This window comes from Photinus pyralis, unplaced genomic scaffold (assembly GCF_008802855.1).
Source record: "Photinus pyralis isolate 1611_PpyrPB1 unplaced genomic scaffold, Ppyr1.3 Ppyr1.4_LG7, whole genome shotgun sequence".
Taxonomy (NCBI): Eukaryota; Metazoa; Arthropoda; class Insecta; order Coleoptera; family Lampyridae; genus Photinus; species Photinus pyralis.
Genome location: NW_022170738.1, coordinates 33,505,634 through 33,523,824, shown reverse-complemented (window position 1 = coordinate 33,523,824; position 18,191 = coordinate 33,505,634). Strand labels below are relative to the sequence as shown.

Sequence of the window (18,191 nt, the reverse complement as noted above, 5' to 3'; positions counted from 1 at the left end):
TTTTCAGCTAGAGCTGTAACAGCTTTGTTGATGGCGGCAACGTTGTGGTCACTTCTGGTTGTGCGTCTATTGGGTGGAATTGTGCACAAGACGATTCTTACGGACGGTTTCATCCGCTTGAAGTCCCGGATCAGCCACTTCAGCGTTCTTCTAAATTTCGGTTCGTGGAACTCCTTCCTCGCTGCGTCATTGGTCCCTATCATAATGACAGCGGTGTTCACGTCGCTGGGGATACTCCACACGCTTCCTTTTGCAGCTGAAGAACTCAAACGGCGCCTTAATTGATCAATTGTCTGCCCACCTACACACAATTCCGCACACCACTTTCCTTCTTCATTTTTGAAAGAGTTGATCTCACTCACTTTGCAGAGCATCCTTCGCAATATGCTGTCCCCCAGGTGAAACGTCATGATCAACTATCTCTCATCAACTGTTTCCAACGACTGGTTGTAGGTCCAAAATAAATTAATTTGAGATATAATGACAGGGTCAGGGTCATTAGGTAATGGTGTCAATTATTATTTCAAGTACCTACCTATTATAAATAAATCTACCTTTATTTTCGAATATGTAGATATTATGCAGATAAATAGGAAAGTAATGAGAACATTAGTATTGTTTCCGCTAATGATACCTTTAATGAATATACACCAATTAAGCTCAAATGCAAAACTGCATAAACAATTGGAATGTGTAATTTCCATATCAGTAATTAAGTAGGTACGGTACTTGAAATAATAATTGACAGTTACCTAATGACCCTGTCATTATATCATATCTCAAATTAATTTATTTTGGACCTACAACCAGTCGTTGGAAACAGTTGATGAGAGATAGTTGATCATGACGTTTCACCTGGGGGACAGCATATTGCGAAGGATGCTCTGCAAAGTGAGTGAGATCAACTCTTTCAAAAATGAAGAAGGAAAGTGGTGTGCGGAATTGTGTGTAGGTGGGCAGACAATTGATCAATTAAGGCGCCGTTTGAGTTCTTCAGCTGCAAAAGGAAGCGTGTGGAGTATCCCCAGCGACGTGAACACCGCTGTCATTATGATAGGGACCAATGACGCAGCGAGGAAGGAGTTCCACGAACCGAAATTTAGAAGAACGCTGAAGTGGCTGATCCGGGACTTCAAGCGGATGAAACCGTCCGTAAGAATCGTCTTGTGCACAATTCCACCCAATAGACGCACAACCAGAAGTGACCACAACGTTGCCGCCATCAACAAAGCTGTTACAGCTCTAGCTGAAAAACAAGGTCTAGTACTTGCTGACCTAAACCGAATCTTCCATCGGCCAGGCATCCATATGTTTGACACGGACGGAATCCATCCCAACGTATTAGGGTTGCGCGCCATGGAACGCGAGATAAGAAATGCCATAAAGGATTAGCCGGCCGGCGTTCTGCTGATAAAAAACGGCCCTTTTCAGGGCCACAAATCTACATTTCTAAGATAATAAGAACCGCTGATCGTATGAAACGATAGGTAGAGGGTTTTAGGTGGGCCCTTGGGCCTCCACGGTGTACTTATCCTCCGCGTGCAAAACTCACTCAATTTTAGTAAATCAATTTTGAATTGCAACTTCCATTATTCGTATACCGCGCCATTGACCAAACAAAAGGGAATTTCTCGAACTGTGGGGCACTTTTCGAAAAACTACAGGTAGGGGGTTTTAGGTGGGCCCTTGGGCCTCCACGGCGTCCTTATCCTCCGCGTGCAAAACTCACTCAATTTTAATAAATCAATTTTGAATTGCAACTTGCATTATTCGTATACCGCGCCATTGACCAAACAAAATGGAATTTCTCGAACTGTGGGGCACTTTTCGAAAAACGACAGGTAGGGGGTTTTAGGTGGGCCCTTGGGCCTTCACGGCGCCCTTATCCTCCGCGTGCAAAACTCACTCAATTTTAATAAATCAATTTTGAATTGCAACTTGCATTAGTCGTATACCGCGCCATTGACCAAACAAAATGGAATTTCTCGAACTGTGGGGCACTTTTCGAAAAACGACAGGTAGGGGGTTTTAGGTGGGCCCTTGGGCCTCCACGGCGTCTTTATCCTCCGTGTGCAAAATTCAGTCACTCACACACTTGCGCAATTTGTCAACTTCGGGTACGAATTTGTCTGGGTTTAGGGCTATTTTCCAAAAAGAGGATGAGAATTGGTCCCGGTCACTTTCGAAGGCCGTTGATAAAAAAAACGAATGTAACTTCACGCTTGGAAGTCTCATGAGTCTAATGCAATTAGCGAAGTATTAAATTTCTTCTCCGTTGAAAACCTACAACAATTAATCCTATCCTGCTGTGCTGTCGAACTTTTATTAACATTAATAGCGTTTCGTGTACTTAAGACACAACAATGGCAAAATCGGAGGCATCAAATTATACTATTAAGTAACAATAATGTAATAAGAGACCAACCACAATTACTCTATTTAACAATTAGTCTCTCTCTCGTCAAGTTCGTGAAAATACTTACAAATGCAGCAAACTGCCAGCAAGCGCGCCGCGTCTTCCGGTGGCTGACATTCGGGAAAAAGTGGCTTCATGACATAAACGCTGAAGGTGAGTGCCACGATTGCCTGAGAGCATGGCCTTACGATCATGCACTCTATCCATAATCGAATGAATGCCAGGAACGGGCCGAACGTCTCCATTATGTAAGCGTAATCGGCGCCGCTCTTCTTGATCATCGTCCCCAATTCTGCGTAGCAATAAGCGCCCACCTTCAATTCAAAAGGGCGTCCCACGTTTCGGAACTAGAATTGGATCACTTAACTTACCATGGAAAAGACTCCAGAGACGGTCCAGACAATCAACGAGACGTTCACACTACCCGTGTACTTGAGCACCCCAGCGGGGGAAACAAAAATGCCCGAACCGATAATACTACCAACGATCACCGTAATCCCATTCATTAAGCTCATCTTTGGCTTAAGGACGATTTCGTCCTCAATTTTATCTTTATCCCCCATTTTCGAAACGTTCCGCACAAAAATGACTACTACCCCACGCGCTCTTCAGGCAAACTCGACAAGTTTTGTCTCTAGCCCGCGGATCAATACGCTCTGGACCAAACCAACGACGCTCCCCTACTCACTCCATTTTCCCTTGGTCACGTGCGAATTGATTGAATGAAATTCCCATTCACCACACACTGGGGGTAAACTCGCGCACTACTGCCCCCAAATTTATTATTCAAACGTAGATCGGTGGTTTTATGCAAAAACGCGCGTGTAAAAAAGTTACGTAGGCGAAATCGATCGTTATAATATGAGCGTGCGAATGCGATTATTTTGCAATCACGCAAATATTACGTTTTATAAAAACAATTCAAGTGAGGTGAACGCTTTTTCCTCCGAAATTGCGTCATCCACTTTTTCCGTTGGGAAATCGGGGGTTTAACGCGTGGTTCCATTGGAGCATGCGGTCTACCCTCGTAGGGTTTACGTACCCCGTTTACATGTTGTTTGTTTGCGAGGATATTCAAATTAACCTTACTCGCAAGTAGGAAAAGATGAATGAAAAAATCGATTTTATTATTCAAAGTAGTAATTACCTGCACATTATATGCAAAGTTTTTGTTTTGGGTTTACCCCGCACTTCGCGGTTAACCCCCACGCTCGTCCATAAACGAAATTGCGTCGTGCAAAATCTTAAAATTTTAATGCTGCAAAGAGGTCTGTGACTAATTGTGTCAGGCGCGTGGGGTTCCTTCCACAGGAGTTCAAAATCTCGGAAGTTTATTTTGAAGGAGGCGTTTAGAAAATTCAATCAATTACTAAACAATTAATCCGGCAAACGCAAATTAATAGTAAATGTATGCAAATCTCCACAGAGAACATTTTTACTTGGAAAATGATCAGTTTAGTACCTAGTACTATTTCCGCGTAGCAAACTTGTAATATTGTTGTCGGAATCAGTATCAGGAATCGGTACCAGTTAATTAATTAAGTATACACCAGAACTAAATAGCAATCACTCCTTTGCTAATGCCAAGGTTTGCTTGAAGGAAATTTATTAATTCATAATAAACATGTTTAATTGTAACTAAACGATCCTACACAAAAACTAATTAATATTAATAAATAATGTAATAAATAAATAAAGATCTCGCTATTAATTGAACGTAGTGTTTCCGTGATACGAGACATATGTAAAATCTTACTTTTATGGTCTTAACTACGCGGTAAATATGTAAGTACCTATACCTACAGTCACCGTCACCTACAGTCATATGTCCACAATATACATTTTACCTTAAGCAGCGCCTTTATTCACAGAATTTCGCAAGAACACAAAGAAAAGTATAAACTCATATACTAAGTAAAGTACCTATAGCATTTTAGCCCCAATATGGCGACCGGAACGAACGACCAATCAAAAACGAGATACCCGGTTGTATCCACTGTTAAGTCACTGTACCTATACCTAGAAACGATTGTATTTAATGCCATAAACTTTTGAAAATACAATGAGAACAATAATTCGAAGGATGTATTGTTCCAATAATAACAATAATAAATTAGCAATAATAACTTTTAATATAAAGAAATCCGCGAGATCCTGTTAAGTATATATTATAACCAAATCTTGTTTTCCCCCATATACAGTTACCATATTATTTGAGTAAGCAACTATACTGCTATTGATGAGGGTCTAGGTTTAATAAATAAATTGTCCGCCAATAAAATAAAATAAAGCTGTCAAAGGCTTCCTGGATTTAAGAAAAATTACAGTTGTATAAGACCATGGTAAGTAAGTCCTAAATCAGTACCTATGGTCAGGAACGGTTTATGTAAACAATTGGAATTCGTGCTAGCTCAATGGATTTTCTTCGTTAAAATTAAAAAAAAAACAGTACAAATAAATACAAACAACTTAAAAAAGTAATCGTAAACGATTTACAAAAAGCGCATTTCCATTTGCATTCATTTCCCATTTGTAAGATGCAACTTCTGTTAAAATCGTAAAAATCCGGCCACAAAAATATGAAAGATAGCGTTGCAAATGTGCAATCCAATTTCAGTTTATAAGAAGAATTTCATTTCAATGCTTTTCTAAATAAGAAAGTTGGAACTGCGCATGCGTAAATCTAAACTTTGAAACTAAAGTTAGATTTTCCTTTATTCCAAGTGCGTATGTATCAAATTTCATTCAAATACTTTTATAAATAAAAAAGTTTGCAATTCGGTTTACAAATGGTCGAGATGCGAAAAGGGCACTGTGAATTTTGAATCGATTCGACTCAACTTTTGGCATTTATATGGCTAAAGCTATGCCCATATTGAATTTCATGCAATCAAGCGATCTGACATTTCTAACCAAAGTTATCGTGCATACGGACAGATAGAGGGACAGACAGACAAAGGAACAGACGGACAGACCAACAGACAGACGACAGACAGCAATACAAAATTATAAACGATCTCTAGGATCGTTAATAAACGGCAAAAGTGTAAAATTATTGAACATGTAAAAAACGGTTTTTTCGTTTTTTTACAATAACTTTTTTAGCAATAAACGCAGAAAAAATTCCTTCCTTGGTGCAAGCCTCGACACCATAACGAACCAAACGGCGAAAAAAGTAGAACAATAGCTCTTAAGATAAAGAGCTAGTAGCGTCTCAACGAACGAGCGGACGGACGGACGGACAAAGTGGCCACAATAGCGCATTTTTTTTTATTTTTGTGGAAATGCGCTAAAAAGGGTTTCCCTTATAACTCTTGTTACAAAGAATATATGAATGCCCGGTTTTCTGTGTTAGTAAATATTTCTTAAACTTCAGGCAACTATGCAGATGCAAAAAAAAATTGCGCATGCGCATTACAACTTTTATATTTGCGCAATTCCAATTTTTTTATTTGTTACGATATTTAATGGAAATTTTGTATGTAGGCACCTCGAATAAAAGTAAAACTAGTGCCGAATCAAAAAATTTGTTTTGCGCATGCAAACTAATGCCGATTCAAAAGTTAGTTTTACAAGCCATGTTGGGTACAGAATTAACCCCTAAGGTGTATTGTAAAAATGATGTATGTGTGAAGATCTCGAGGATCGTTCGGTATTCAGTTGTATCGGCAGCATTCAGTTGTTTTTATTTCAGAAAACAAATGAGTAACGAAAAACAATTGAATTTTTTTTAATGTTTGAAACAACTTTCAAGTACAGTGGCACCATGCTCAGAAAGTCCCTGAGAGGGCGTGCCCGAGGGCGCTAGAAATTTAGACTGTACATTCTGATGCAAAACGTAAAAACACTTTAAGGGAATTACATACCTTATCAGATCGTAGATCCAAGCAATATCCGTCGAAAAAGACGGGTTTGTGTAAAACTGGAGACGGAAAACGCAAAATAAAGCAAATACAAGAAACAAAGTGTAAACTAAAATAACGTGTAGCGTCAACTGTCAAAACGGAATAATTAATAATTATGGCGCGGAATGTATCGCGTCGTTTTGCAGACTTTCTATTGGCCAGCCTGAATTATTTCAAAATTAGTTCGCATATTTTCCGGGGCTTTTCTGAGCATGGTGGCACTGTAGAAAAATGTTGGTATACATTGGATATTTACCGAGATATATACTATATTCCATACATAATGGGCGCACCCTGTATACCTAATGACTATTAATTGTACCATTGACTAATTGTATTAGTCAATGATTGTACACATAATTGTCGTTCTGCAACTTTCTATCCAACAATAATGCAAGTAACAATTGCTTAATATAGCCTTTAGACATTATGTACCCAATTATAGGTAAACATTACATTACAAATATTACAGCTCAATTTTAACTACCTACTACTTATACAGTGCGCGTCTAAAGTCTCCCCCCACTCCTACTGATTTTTGAACCATTTAGTATATCGCAATTCCGCGGCTTAAATAGGGATGAAAAAATTTTGAACTTTAAAATTGATCGAAATGTGGGGTTCCCCGACTAGCTCAATCGAACGGGAACTGTTGGAACTTACCTTATGATTCGTTCTGGCATCAAAACTAGCTTTTATATAGAAAAGTTGATTCCATTTGACTTCCCTTAACATAGGAACTCTCCCGCCCCGTAACGGATTTGGAAAAAAAGTGCGCTCTTGAGGGGTTCGAACCCGCGTCATCATAATCGATAAACGGCGGCCTTATCAACTGCGATACAATCACCGTCCTACCTTAAAAGCGACAAATTATTACGTATAATTAAACTCATTTTATTCACTCCAAGCTAGTAAATATTACTTTTGCAGAGCTGTTCAAATCATTTTTGAGCATTTAAGGCCCCCTTCAGAATTTCTGTTTTATTTTCAAAAGTTGTGGGCCGTTTCTGGAAATAACCAATGAGCAGAGCTCTCTCGTCTCATTTGCCACTGAGAAGGAGCTTGAAAAGTGTTTAGCCGACATAGAAAAAACATTTAAAAAATCTAAACAGCCTGAAGGGGATTTTAAGAGATTGGAAAACTTTTTAAAACCTTCCCAGAGATCTGTAAAATGCTTTCCAGAGCATTCAGAGACTTACCAGAGGAATGCAAAGATTTTCAGGGTGTCAGACGGCCTTCAAATTTTCTTGACTCACGGAAGGAAGGGGGGGGATCTATGAATTATTTTTCGAGGTGTTGTTTCTGAAAGTAAAACTTGCGAAATTTATTTCTACAAACCTGTGTTCCACGACTCATTTTCCATTTCCCGTGCTCAGATACGGAGGATTAGTACAGCGAGCTGTGGAAGGTATGTTAAAGGACAAGAGAGGGGTAGGACGACAAAGGCTTAGATACATAAACCAAATAGTTAGGGACGTAGGCAAGAGGAGTTATGTAGAAATGAAATGATTAGCGCAGGATAGGAAAGGGTGGAGGACTGCGTCCACCCAATCCTGGGATTGTGGACTCCGCGGTGGAGAAGAACTACAGTGCTCCTCTTCGACCTCTTATCGTATTTGTGATAATTACGTATAATTCTCATTCTGTTGTCTCATTTGTTTAAAAAACAAATCTTTCTGTAAATGTATAGTGGGTTAGGTTGGTAGAGCAGTCTTGGCTGAAACCCCGCCCACTTGAAAATAAAGTCCTAAATAAATAAATAAATGTTGTAGGAGTACTTTCTATAGATCATTCAAAGGCTGGAGCTGTTTTTACAGTTTGTAAACTGTTACCACCGTTACCATGTTAAAACTTCAACCTTTTCGTCTTTGCTATACATACGAGTATTTGTGTTAAAAAATAACAATTTGATGCTAATAACAAAAATAAACACTAATAGCCCTGGTTACAGCCCTTTGAATTTTCTTTCGAAAAAAAGGAAAGTTATACACTGCCTTTTTTTGATGCCCAAAAAAAAATTGTCTCAGATCGACCGGAAAAAAATATTTTCTTATAGAATATGGCCTGTAGATTCCATAATTTCAAACAGTTCCAAGATTGGGCTACTAGATCAAAAGTTACAGCCCTGCTAATAGCTAATCCTAATTTAACATTGAATAATCAAGTTACTGTGTCTATAGCAGACGCAGATTATCACCTAAAACAAATTCGTGTAGAGTTGGTTGCCTGTTAGCCATCTATTCATTCCATGTATTTGATTGAATACATTTAAAAAAATCTGTATCTTCTGTTCCCCGCGATTTCCAAATATTTTCCTTCTCGTTGCGATTGGGACCATCGGGTTACTTTTCCCCTATTTTCTCGTTTTTTTCTACTTCTTCGTACCCGTTTCTTTCGTAATCTGTTTTCCTTCTACTCACTATTTTCGTTTTACGTCCATCTTTGTTGGCAACCTCTTCTTTCTCTTCGCACCTTACCACCTTGCGCCCGGTCTTTATTTTTATCTGTTACATTTTTGTCTGTTGTTCCACTTTTCTCCTATTTCCCATACTTGTTTCATCATTTTCCTTAATTCCTTTATTTGTGCGTTTGCGCCACTTGTTCTACCTTTTCCCTCTCTCATTCCCAAAGCTTATAATCTTTAATTTAGTGCCATTCCTTTTTTTCCTTTATCTGGCCAATATACCTTTCAGTCCTTCATCCTGCCCGTACTCCCCCTGTTGTTGCTTTCTTTTTTGCTTATATTTTCCTCCTCCCTCATTTTCTAATTTGTTCTTTTCCAAGTCCTTCAAGAATGCGATCACGTTCCATCCATGTTTTACTAATTTTTTTGTACAAGTCTTACAAATACAGTATCGTTTCTATCCTTCCTCTAAATCCCCTTTGCGTTTTGTCTAGTAGCTTTTATTCTTCCACTTACCTTTCCAACATCTCATTTAACCTTTTTCTTCCTAAACATTTCCATCTCTTCCTTCCTATTGTTTCATTTGCAGTAGATAAAGCATTCCAACCATCAATTTTTAGCGCATTTTTTAAGAATTAAAAAAAATGTGCGTTTGCGTTTTGTCCGTCCGTCCGTCCGGACCGACTTCTGCAGTTTCGGGGAATGGTCTTAGAGTCCTGGAATTTTTTGCGCATTTTTGACAAAAATACGCTATTATATTCGATATGGCTGGCTGGCCGGCTGTCCGGGTGAGATATCAAGAACTACAAGAGCTAGAGACTTCCAATTTTCACTAAAAGCTTTCTGCTATAGTGTAGATGTGCACGTTTTAGTCTATTTTGAGTTAAATTACTTGTGAGATCGATAATTTAAGAAAATAATTTCGATATGGTTTTCGGAGGTACTATAATTTTACCGTTAGATAGCGCCACCAGTATAAAAACTTAATTATTTACTTTGTGATTTGTTTTACAAAATAAAGACTTACGCTCAATTGAAATTAAATAAAATTAATTATTTAACGCAGCCAAAATTACTCGTGAAATCGATAATTTTAAACTGACCTGTATTACCAAAAATGCGCTTTAATCATGCATATGCTGATTTCTAGGCTGATTTACAACTTGTTTGCAATAGGTAGCCTATACCTTGAAGGTGTGCCAGACGGCCATTAAATTTCGCTGTCTAAAAGGGGGGCCCCCCACGAATTATTTCCTGAGATGCTGTTTTTGAAAGTAAAACGTGCATAACTTTTACATACGACAACCAATTGGTCTCAAATTTTGTATACGCATGCCTTTAATGGTGCCAAGTTAAACTTTAGAAAATGGTGTGGGGGGGGGGGGTCTCAACGACAGGAACCGTTTTCTACCAACGACTGCCCTTCTTTCAGTCCATCATTTCCTATCAAAGTACAAGGGGGGGAGTGGAACTAGTTTTATCCTTCATGGTACTCTAATGAAAGGTCTCAACGAAAGGAATTAATTTCTACCAACCATATTACCTTATACCTCAAGAACGGATTGTCTGAAGAGGGTACTCACAAAGGGCGATTCAGACGTCTGCAAAAAATGTATCCATTGATGATGTCAACAGAAAAGCTATTTCGGTTAAAAAAATGCGCTTTATCAGCACACAATTTATACTTGTTTAATTCTTTTTTCATTTACTATGCTGTAAATTATTACCTACCTACTTTTTCCCATCACGAATGTGAATTGACCCCCTCTATCACCTCCTTTGTTCCCGTTTACTATCCTACGTTATTTCTTTTCTGTCAGTTCTAATAAGAACTCCCTCTTTTTTGCATTCTTTATCTTTTTATTTTTCATTTAGCCTTTTCGGTCTAATTTCACTAACAATTTACCTCATTAGACTCTTTTCTTCAACCTGATCTATTAAAAGATTCGGTTTGTATGTTCTTTTCGGTATAGAGCCTGTTTTATTAATTTTGTCTGTACTTTTCTATTTATTTTGAATTTTGAATTGTATTTTCTTTTTCTTCCTATTTTTCAACTTTTTTAAATCTTTATTTTGTTTATTTATCGTTTTCCCTTTTTCGCCTTTCACATCTTCGTGTTCATTTTTATTATTTAATCCTCTGTTTTCTCTTCATCATTTTCCCCGTTTTCTCTGTCTCATCGAATTGGGGGCACGCGTAAGGTACCTATCAAATACTACCCGGACTGGCCCACTTTAAAATTATAATATCCAGCAACCCCTGTCAAGTGACACATAATTTAAAAGCCCATAAAATGGCCTTTACATGACAACCCACAAAATCAAATTCGGATTGTCTGGTTATGAATTAATTTTAAAAAACCAAGTGAAATACATGTATTTCAAATATGTCACTCAAAACACCTGCCTACAGAATCATTGATGTTTATATCAATTTAGTTGAATTGCTCTTGCGGCCTTCTTTTTTGTTACTTTTTATCATTTATTGTTTAATTAACACCTAAGAAACAATGTAAAAATGGGATACACATTTATTGAAAGAACGAAGTAATCTGATGCTTAGCGATGAATGTGCGTTATTAAGCGGCAGAGCAAAGCGATGCAAGCTTTATAGGGGAGTCGATGGTGTCCGTCTGTCCGCGAACACGATAACAGTCAAACGCTTGGACCGATTCGGTTCAAATTTTGCACAGTTCACCTATATGCCACAAGTACCAAGCCTATTGAAAATGGGTCAATCCAGTGACCCCGTAGGGTCACGCCTCTCTGTCTCTCCCACCGCTTGAAACTATTCGGTTCAAACTTACACAGTTGACATATACAGTGTGTCCCAGATCGGGTGGGATTGCATGGGTAACTTCCTTATTATTAAAGATAGAGAATTGGTTAAATAGATAATGTTTTGCAGTTTTAGATGCTTATTTACAATCTCCTTATGGAACCTCAAAATGTCGAATAGGTTCGACGTAAAGTCAAAAAAACTAAAATTGGTCATTTCCTTGAATGTCTTATATCATCGAAAGTATAAGAGATATAAAAAAAAGTTTTATATAAAAGTGACTGCCTTTGATACGCTTAATTTAGAATAGATGTCAAAAAAAATTCAAGATGGCTACTTTTGAGCAACATTTACCAACTTCCTAAAGTTAAATAGGCGCCATATTGGATTTTTAGATTATTTGATAGATTTTTTAATTCTCTTTTCAACGAGCTATCATAGCATAAGATTGAAAATAAGATACCTGTTATATTAACGGTTTTTATATTTTAATCAAGTAGTCTGTGATGGATTAAAAAAAAATCTATTCGAGGCAACAAAACAATGAAAATAATTATTTAATAATAATAAAGTTACCCCCATGCAATCCCACGCCGGCTGGGACACACTGTATACCACATGTAACAAGCCTCTTGAAAATGGGTCAAATCCAATGACCCTTTAGGATCACACCGAGGTTCTCTACTGCTTTTTTAGATCCGCTTTAGGGGTTTATTCTTAAATGGATTTGTGACGAAACACAATTGTACTCCTTAGATAACTGGGATAACCAAAATCCACACTTCAAGAATAATTGCCGCAGAAAATCATTATTTGAGGATAGGTATTCTTGAGAAAAAAATTATTGTAGAATTAATTTTTCTCCCTTGATCACACAATCAACACATACAGAGTTAGACCAAGACAATGTGCACTTTCAGCATGATGGGGCTCCGCCACATTATCCTCTGGCTGTTGGGCATTGGCGCAATCGACACTATCTCAGTAGGGAAATGAACTGGCAGCTGGGGTGCCACGGTCTCCCGGTTTGCCTCCACTTGATTTCTTTCTTTGGGGGAATTAAAAACAATAGTGGGCTAAAACGCAGAATAACATGTGAATGTAGACAAATTACATCAGCGGCTTGCCGTGAAGAATTTCGACATAGGTATTATTGTATTATTATTATTGTCTGTGTATTATTTTGAGAACAAATTTTATACAATAAAAACGTAAAATTTGATTCTGTGAGTATTTCTGTAAAGAGAATTTTATGGCCTTTAAAATGATGTGTCGCTCGATGGGATGTGAGTGTTATTATTTTACAGGGGGTAGCTGGGGCTTCTATTAAAAATTCCCATGGTTATCTCAATGGACTTGTTTTTGCCTTTTTTTTGAAAGCCCTGCATGTGTTGTTTTGACCCTCCCATTTTCGCGAACAACTTCACGCATCCCAATTCCCAATTAAGTGAAGGTTCCGTCCTGTAGGTATCACTTTCGAATCTTTTAATGAAAAGTATACCGCGAATCTAACTTTTCGGCACCCTCCTTTCGCTCAATATCTCCCATCTCGCCACAATACTAAAGCGGAGCAATAAAAAATCTCATAAAAATTCTAACACGTTATTTGGATTCTAAGTGTGTTTCTGTGTGCAGTATTTCACTTTTAATTAAATATTTTTAAAGAAATCAAAACCCCCTCGGGCGCCACCGGCAGACCTAAAGGAGAGGAAAAAAATGAGGACATGCGACTAGTTTCTCTTAATCACTTAAACACACACACGCATTCTATCGTAAAAGATAAACATTATTTATAACAATGTCGATTTACGCATATTTATAGAGATTTTGAATAATGGGACGGCGGATCTTCAGCAAACCCGTTTGGCAAACCTGCTTACAACGCATCTGCGCCAACCACTCATTATTTTCTACGTCCCACAGTGCCCGTGACATTTGACATGGTCGACACAATTGCATAAGAATATTGAGACAGGATATCGGAAAATAATTATAAAATTCTTTGTGATTATTAGACATACAGGGTGTTACATTTCCGTTATGCTAAAAGAGACCTAAATAACAATTTTTTCCAAATAAATAAAAGGTCGCAAATGTTGCGTTTGGAAGCTACCCTTTAAAAATAACAAAATTACGGGAGATGAGAGAGACCATTCTGATTTCGAGTAAATTTGGTATTTCACTTTTAGAACTCCAAGTATATAAATCCATACAAATTTTTGTGCGTTAATTTGGTGATGTTTGTACCGTAAGGAACATGAATATAAAAACATGTGCTGAGATTCCGAGCCCTCAGATGGACAAACGGAATTCATGCACACCAATGTACTTTCTGTGATAAATACGTTAAAAGATTTGTTAATTTTCTGATACCTGATTTTTTTAGTTAACAATTTAGAATCTTAAAATCTATCTTGAAATCATCTCAAAATCCTCCTGGAATAGTTTAGAATTCTCCATTTAAAATTTTCTTAGAAACCTTATACAATTACAATCGCCTTCAGATCCCTCAAAATCATCTTAAGGTTTTCCCAGAATTTTTTTAGAATATTATTTCTATAGAAATGTCTTAGAATCTTTGCCACCTTTAGAATCTTGATGACCATTAGAATCCTTAAAATCGGAATTTTCTTCTTCTTAGCATCTTTTGTAGGAACTCGACTTCTAATCTTATCGAAAAGACGAAAACCCTCAGAGTCCTTCAAGAATTTTTTTAGAAACCTATAAAACCTCTAGAACTAGTGTCCTGAGAATGTTCTCATGAGAATGTTCTCAGAGTCTTTGTGGAATCTTATTAGATTAGAATCATATTAAGGTCTTCTTACTATCCCTGAGATTTTCAGAATCTTTAGAACCTGCCGATTTATTTTTCAAAGAATCTTCTTAGTATTTTTTAAAAATCTTTTTACCAGCTCCAAAGACTACTTTCATTAATTATCATTTTCCAGTCGATGGAAAGCAAGTCGATTTTTTATGAACTTTAGAAGCAAGACTTTCCCATATTTTTTGGTATATATCCCATAATATAATTTTTTTAAACTACTCATTACTACATTATCTACCGACTATGTAGCTGAGTGGGAGAGCGTTGGGCTACATAGTCGGAGGTCGGGTGTTCGAACCTGGGCTGAGGTTAGAATTTTTCATCTGTGGCAGAGATGGGAATTTACTTAGATTAATTTCGAGCATTCTGTCGGCAACTCCGAATCCAAACAAACAAAAAACAAACAAACAAAAAAGGTTACTTAGTGGGAAGAAGTCTAATAATACTTCTTGACCAAGAGCGTGTACTAGAGGTGTCCCACAAGGGTCAGGTTTAGCACCTCTCTTGTTTTCAATATATACGTGTGGTTTGATTAAAAGTGTGTATACTGATGATACCCAAATTTATCATTCTTTTAAGCACAGTGTTGCCGTTAGTGGCGTAAATAATACCTACTATGCGACCAAAAATGAGTTGCGGCCGAGTCACCTTTGGATTTGTTATTTGCATGGGAAATCGTAGTTCCCTTGAACTTCCAAAGGCGACTCGAAATCAAAAATGGTAACTTATATTATCTCAGATTTCACCAATTTTCATACGTGACGGCTAAAACTAGCCCCCCCCCCCCCCCCCACCTCCATCCTGTACTTTGATAAGAGGACAGAAAGGACAGTAGTTGGTAGAAAACGGTTCCTTTCGTTGAGAAAAGTTCGGGAAGAGGGGGAGGGGGGGGTGGAACTAATGTTATCCTTCATGCTCTAATTAAAGTTATCCCGTATCAAAATGAGGGGCTGGGAGAGACGGGGGAGAACTGGTTTTGTCCTTCATTGCACTACAATGAAAGGTTTCGACGAAAGAAATTCATTTCTATAATTCCTCATATCTCAATGGAGTGGGAGGAGGGTACTTACAAAAGGCGATTGGAACTTCTGGACCAAATATATCCATTGATGTCAAAACATTAAGAGCTAATATCTCGGTGTGTCGGAGGAGAAATTCGTAAAAGCAAAATGAATCGACTGGACGAGACCTATCTATTGCCGAGGACGAAATGAATATCTCGAAAACGAAGTGTTGGAAGAAGGTACTCACAAAGGAAAAGTGGAACAGTGACAATGACAAATATTTATTTCAAAACGCATGAAACAATTAAAACAAAATCCCTGCAAGAAAGAAAAGCTTACAAAGCTTGTTTGGACATAATACCTCGCACGCAGGCAGTCGATAATTAAAAATATTTACTTACGGTTTTTTTTCTTAAATAATCCAAGTAATCTGGTCGTAAAAGGTTTGCGATATTCAGGTGCACTTATCCAAAACACAAAAAGACTCACTGACAGCTTCAGAAAACTTTACTTCTTCTTTAATAAACTGAACTCAATGATTCGAATTGACTTTCGGTGGCAGCTGCTGCTGTAGAAACGGTCATTAAGCAGACAACTGCTTTCTCTGAATACGGACGCAAACCGTTTTAAAAACTTTGCAATCTTTTACTACTGCACTTGATGGTAACTCAATTCTTGTATTAAAACTAACAGTTAGCAGCCGCAGCAGCAGCCTCGTTTCTACGTTGACCATCAGATAATCTCCTTCCTCAAGATCTTTAAAATCAACCGCCAATCACAATTAGACCTGATAACGCCAGCTTCGAAGGAACGCCTCCCCACTTATTCCGAAATAACGCGCAATTCTTCGAGACACCTTGTCTCTTCTAGCAGCGATAAGAACACGTGTGTTAATTAAACTTCGTCCGATTAAACTTCTTATCGCCAACGACCAGATGTAACTTTTTTTTATAACGCAGACTTGACCAGATCTGCCTAACTTAAAGCATCTTATCTAAACAGAATAAATTAGAAAAGCGATAAAATTTAAACAAAAAAATTATACGCAATTACCAACATTTCTAAAAGGAAAATAGACACAAATTCAAAACCAAAAAAAAAAACCAACTAGGTGCTTATTTCGTAAATACTCCCCCAGATTTACATTTAATAAATGAAGTATTCTTATATACAGGATTTCCCGTCATTCTTTTCGGTGTTAGATTCAAATAACGTCTACAAGACGTTTACACAACAATATATTATTTTATTTTTTGATTCTAAGTACGTTCTATACACATGTTCAAGACCTAAATTTAGCCGCTTTTGGCACATTTTAATTTTTATTTTTTATATTGCATCCCAAATCATAAATTCCAATTTTTTCTATATGAGAGGAACTGGTTTTTTTTTAGAAGAGGTTCCGCTTTGGTAGACTGTGGTGATATTTTGATTACTGTCCGGCTAGCTCAATTAAACACAGGTACTAACAAAACCTTTAAAAGAAATATCTATAATTTTGTAACGAGAGTATTTATTTGAGTAAATTTTTTTGCGATTTTTCTCTGTTTAAAAAGAGTCAAGGTTTCAAGAACATTCCGCCAAGCAAATATTCCTTATGTTAAGTTTTTATTTTGTCGATTGTAATACGGCAAGCTGTCGTCATCGTCGCACACGCTCGTCAAGGAATTATTTGTTCTAAATTGTGTCTGTCGCCCCATCGTTTGGTTTTGGTTTTGAATTACACGCTGGAAATAAGTCATGTTAAGTTACTTCTGCAACTTTGCAAAATTAAGCGCAGCTGGGTAAAAATAAACTGACGTTGCAGAATTCTGAAGGTCAGTATACAGCCCTGAAAGCCAGTGAACCAATGAGTAGGCGTTAAAAGATGACTTAGAGTTCAGAGAGGGTATTTTACGAGGTATTTTATTTAACATAAGCAAACTCGCGTCAACTTTCTGGAACTAACTCGCAAATATTTTAGATGCATTTTCAAAATATGCATTCGTCGTGACATACCCTGTAGACTCAATTACAAATTGCGACAATTGCATATTGTTGCAACAATTGCTGCCATGGGTTTTAAACAATTATGTTTACCCCTAAACCATGATTAAATTTGACGGTGTATACGGCCATTAGTGGTAATTGACTTTGAATCGATTATATCGAAAAAGCTCATGTGATGGTTTTGTCCGCCTGTCCTTCTATCGATTTCTACGAGTTTAAGGATCAGTGCTATTGAATATGAGCCGGATCAAAAGTCTGGTTTCCGAATACGAGCTGAGTGACAAAATATTCCCCTACTGAAAATCGTATTCGATTCTTCGTATCTTGATGGCGAATTTTCGTGAGTGATATGGGGGGAGGGGGGTATAGTCAAGGAGCGAAATTCTGTATACTCTTAACCCACTTTACCATAATTTGTTAAACGACCTGATGTCATTAGGAGAATTATGATAACACTTTTATTGAACACAACAATTGATACAGACGGTTCTCACGCGGTCTATAAACTACCATGTTGTAAGAGAACCCCCTGTATATTTCCCAATATTATTTCCTGCAATTAAGGAAATTGCAAATGTCTCAAAAGTGCAAGTAAGTCGATTAGGGTTGAATTGAAAGTGAAACGAAAGAGAGGATTGCGTGCGTGATCTTGGACTACCATCGCGCTTCCGACAACAACAAAAAAAAACGAGGAGGCTGTAAAGATAAATTACGACAATTTAAACGAAACGTGCCAGTCCGATTTCTCCAAATTATGAATGATTATAAGGCGTACCTTTCTACAATCGCTCATCTCCATCTCTTCTGAGGAAGTGTGTCAGTGTGTCGTCTACCCGCCTCGCCTGTCCGTAGTATACGAGTTGTGCGTAT

The 18,191-nt window shown here is 37.6% G+C and overlaps 1 protein-coding gene across 1 annotated transcript; it reads right to left on the bottom strand.

Annotated features, from left to right (window-relative positions):
• Positions 1-2,424: 2,424 nt before the first annotated feature.
• On the bottom strand, positions 2,425-3,335 carry LOC116176431 (putative L-type amino acid transporter 1-like protein MLAS). Its single transcript, XM_031495001.1, has 2 exons — positions 2,788-3,335; positions 2,425-2,730 (listed from the first exon to the last, which is right to left on the bottom strand). Exons 1-2 carry the CDS (start codon positions 2,977-2,979, stop codon positions 2,440-2,442), a joined length of 483 nt encoding a protein of 160 aa, XP_031350861.1. The 5' UTR covers positions 2,980-3,335; the 3' UTR covers positions 2,425-2,439.
• Between the last annotated feature and the right edge of the window lie 14,856 nt (positions 3,336-18,191).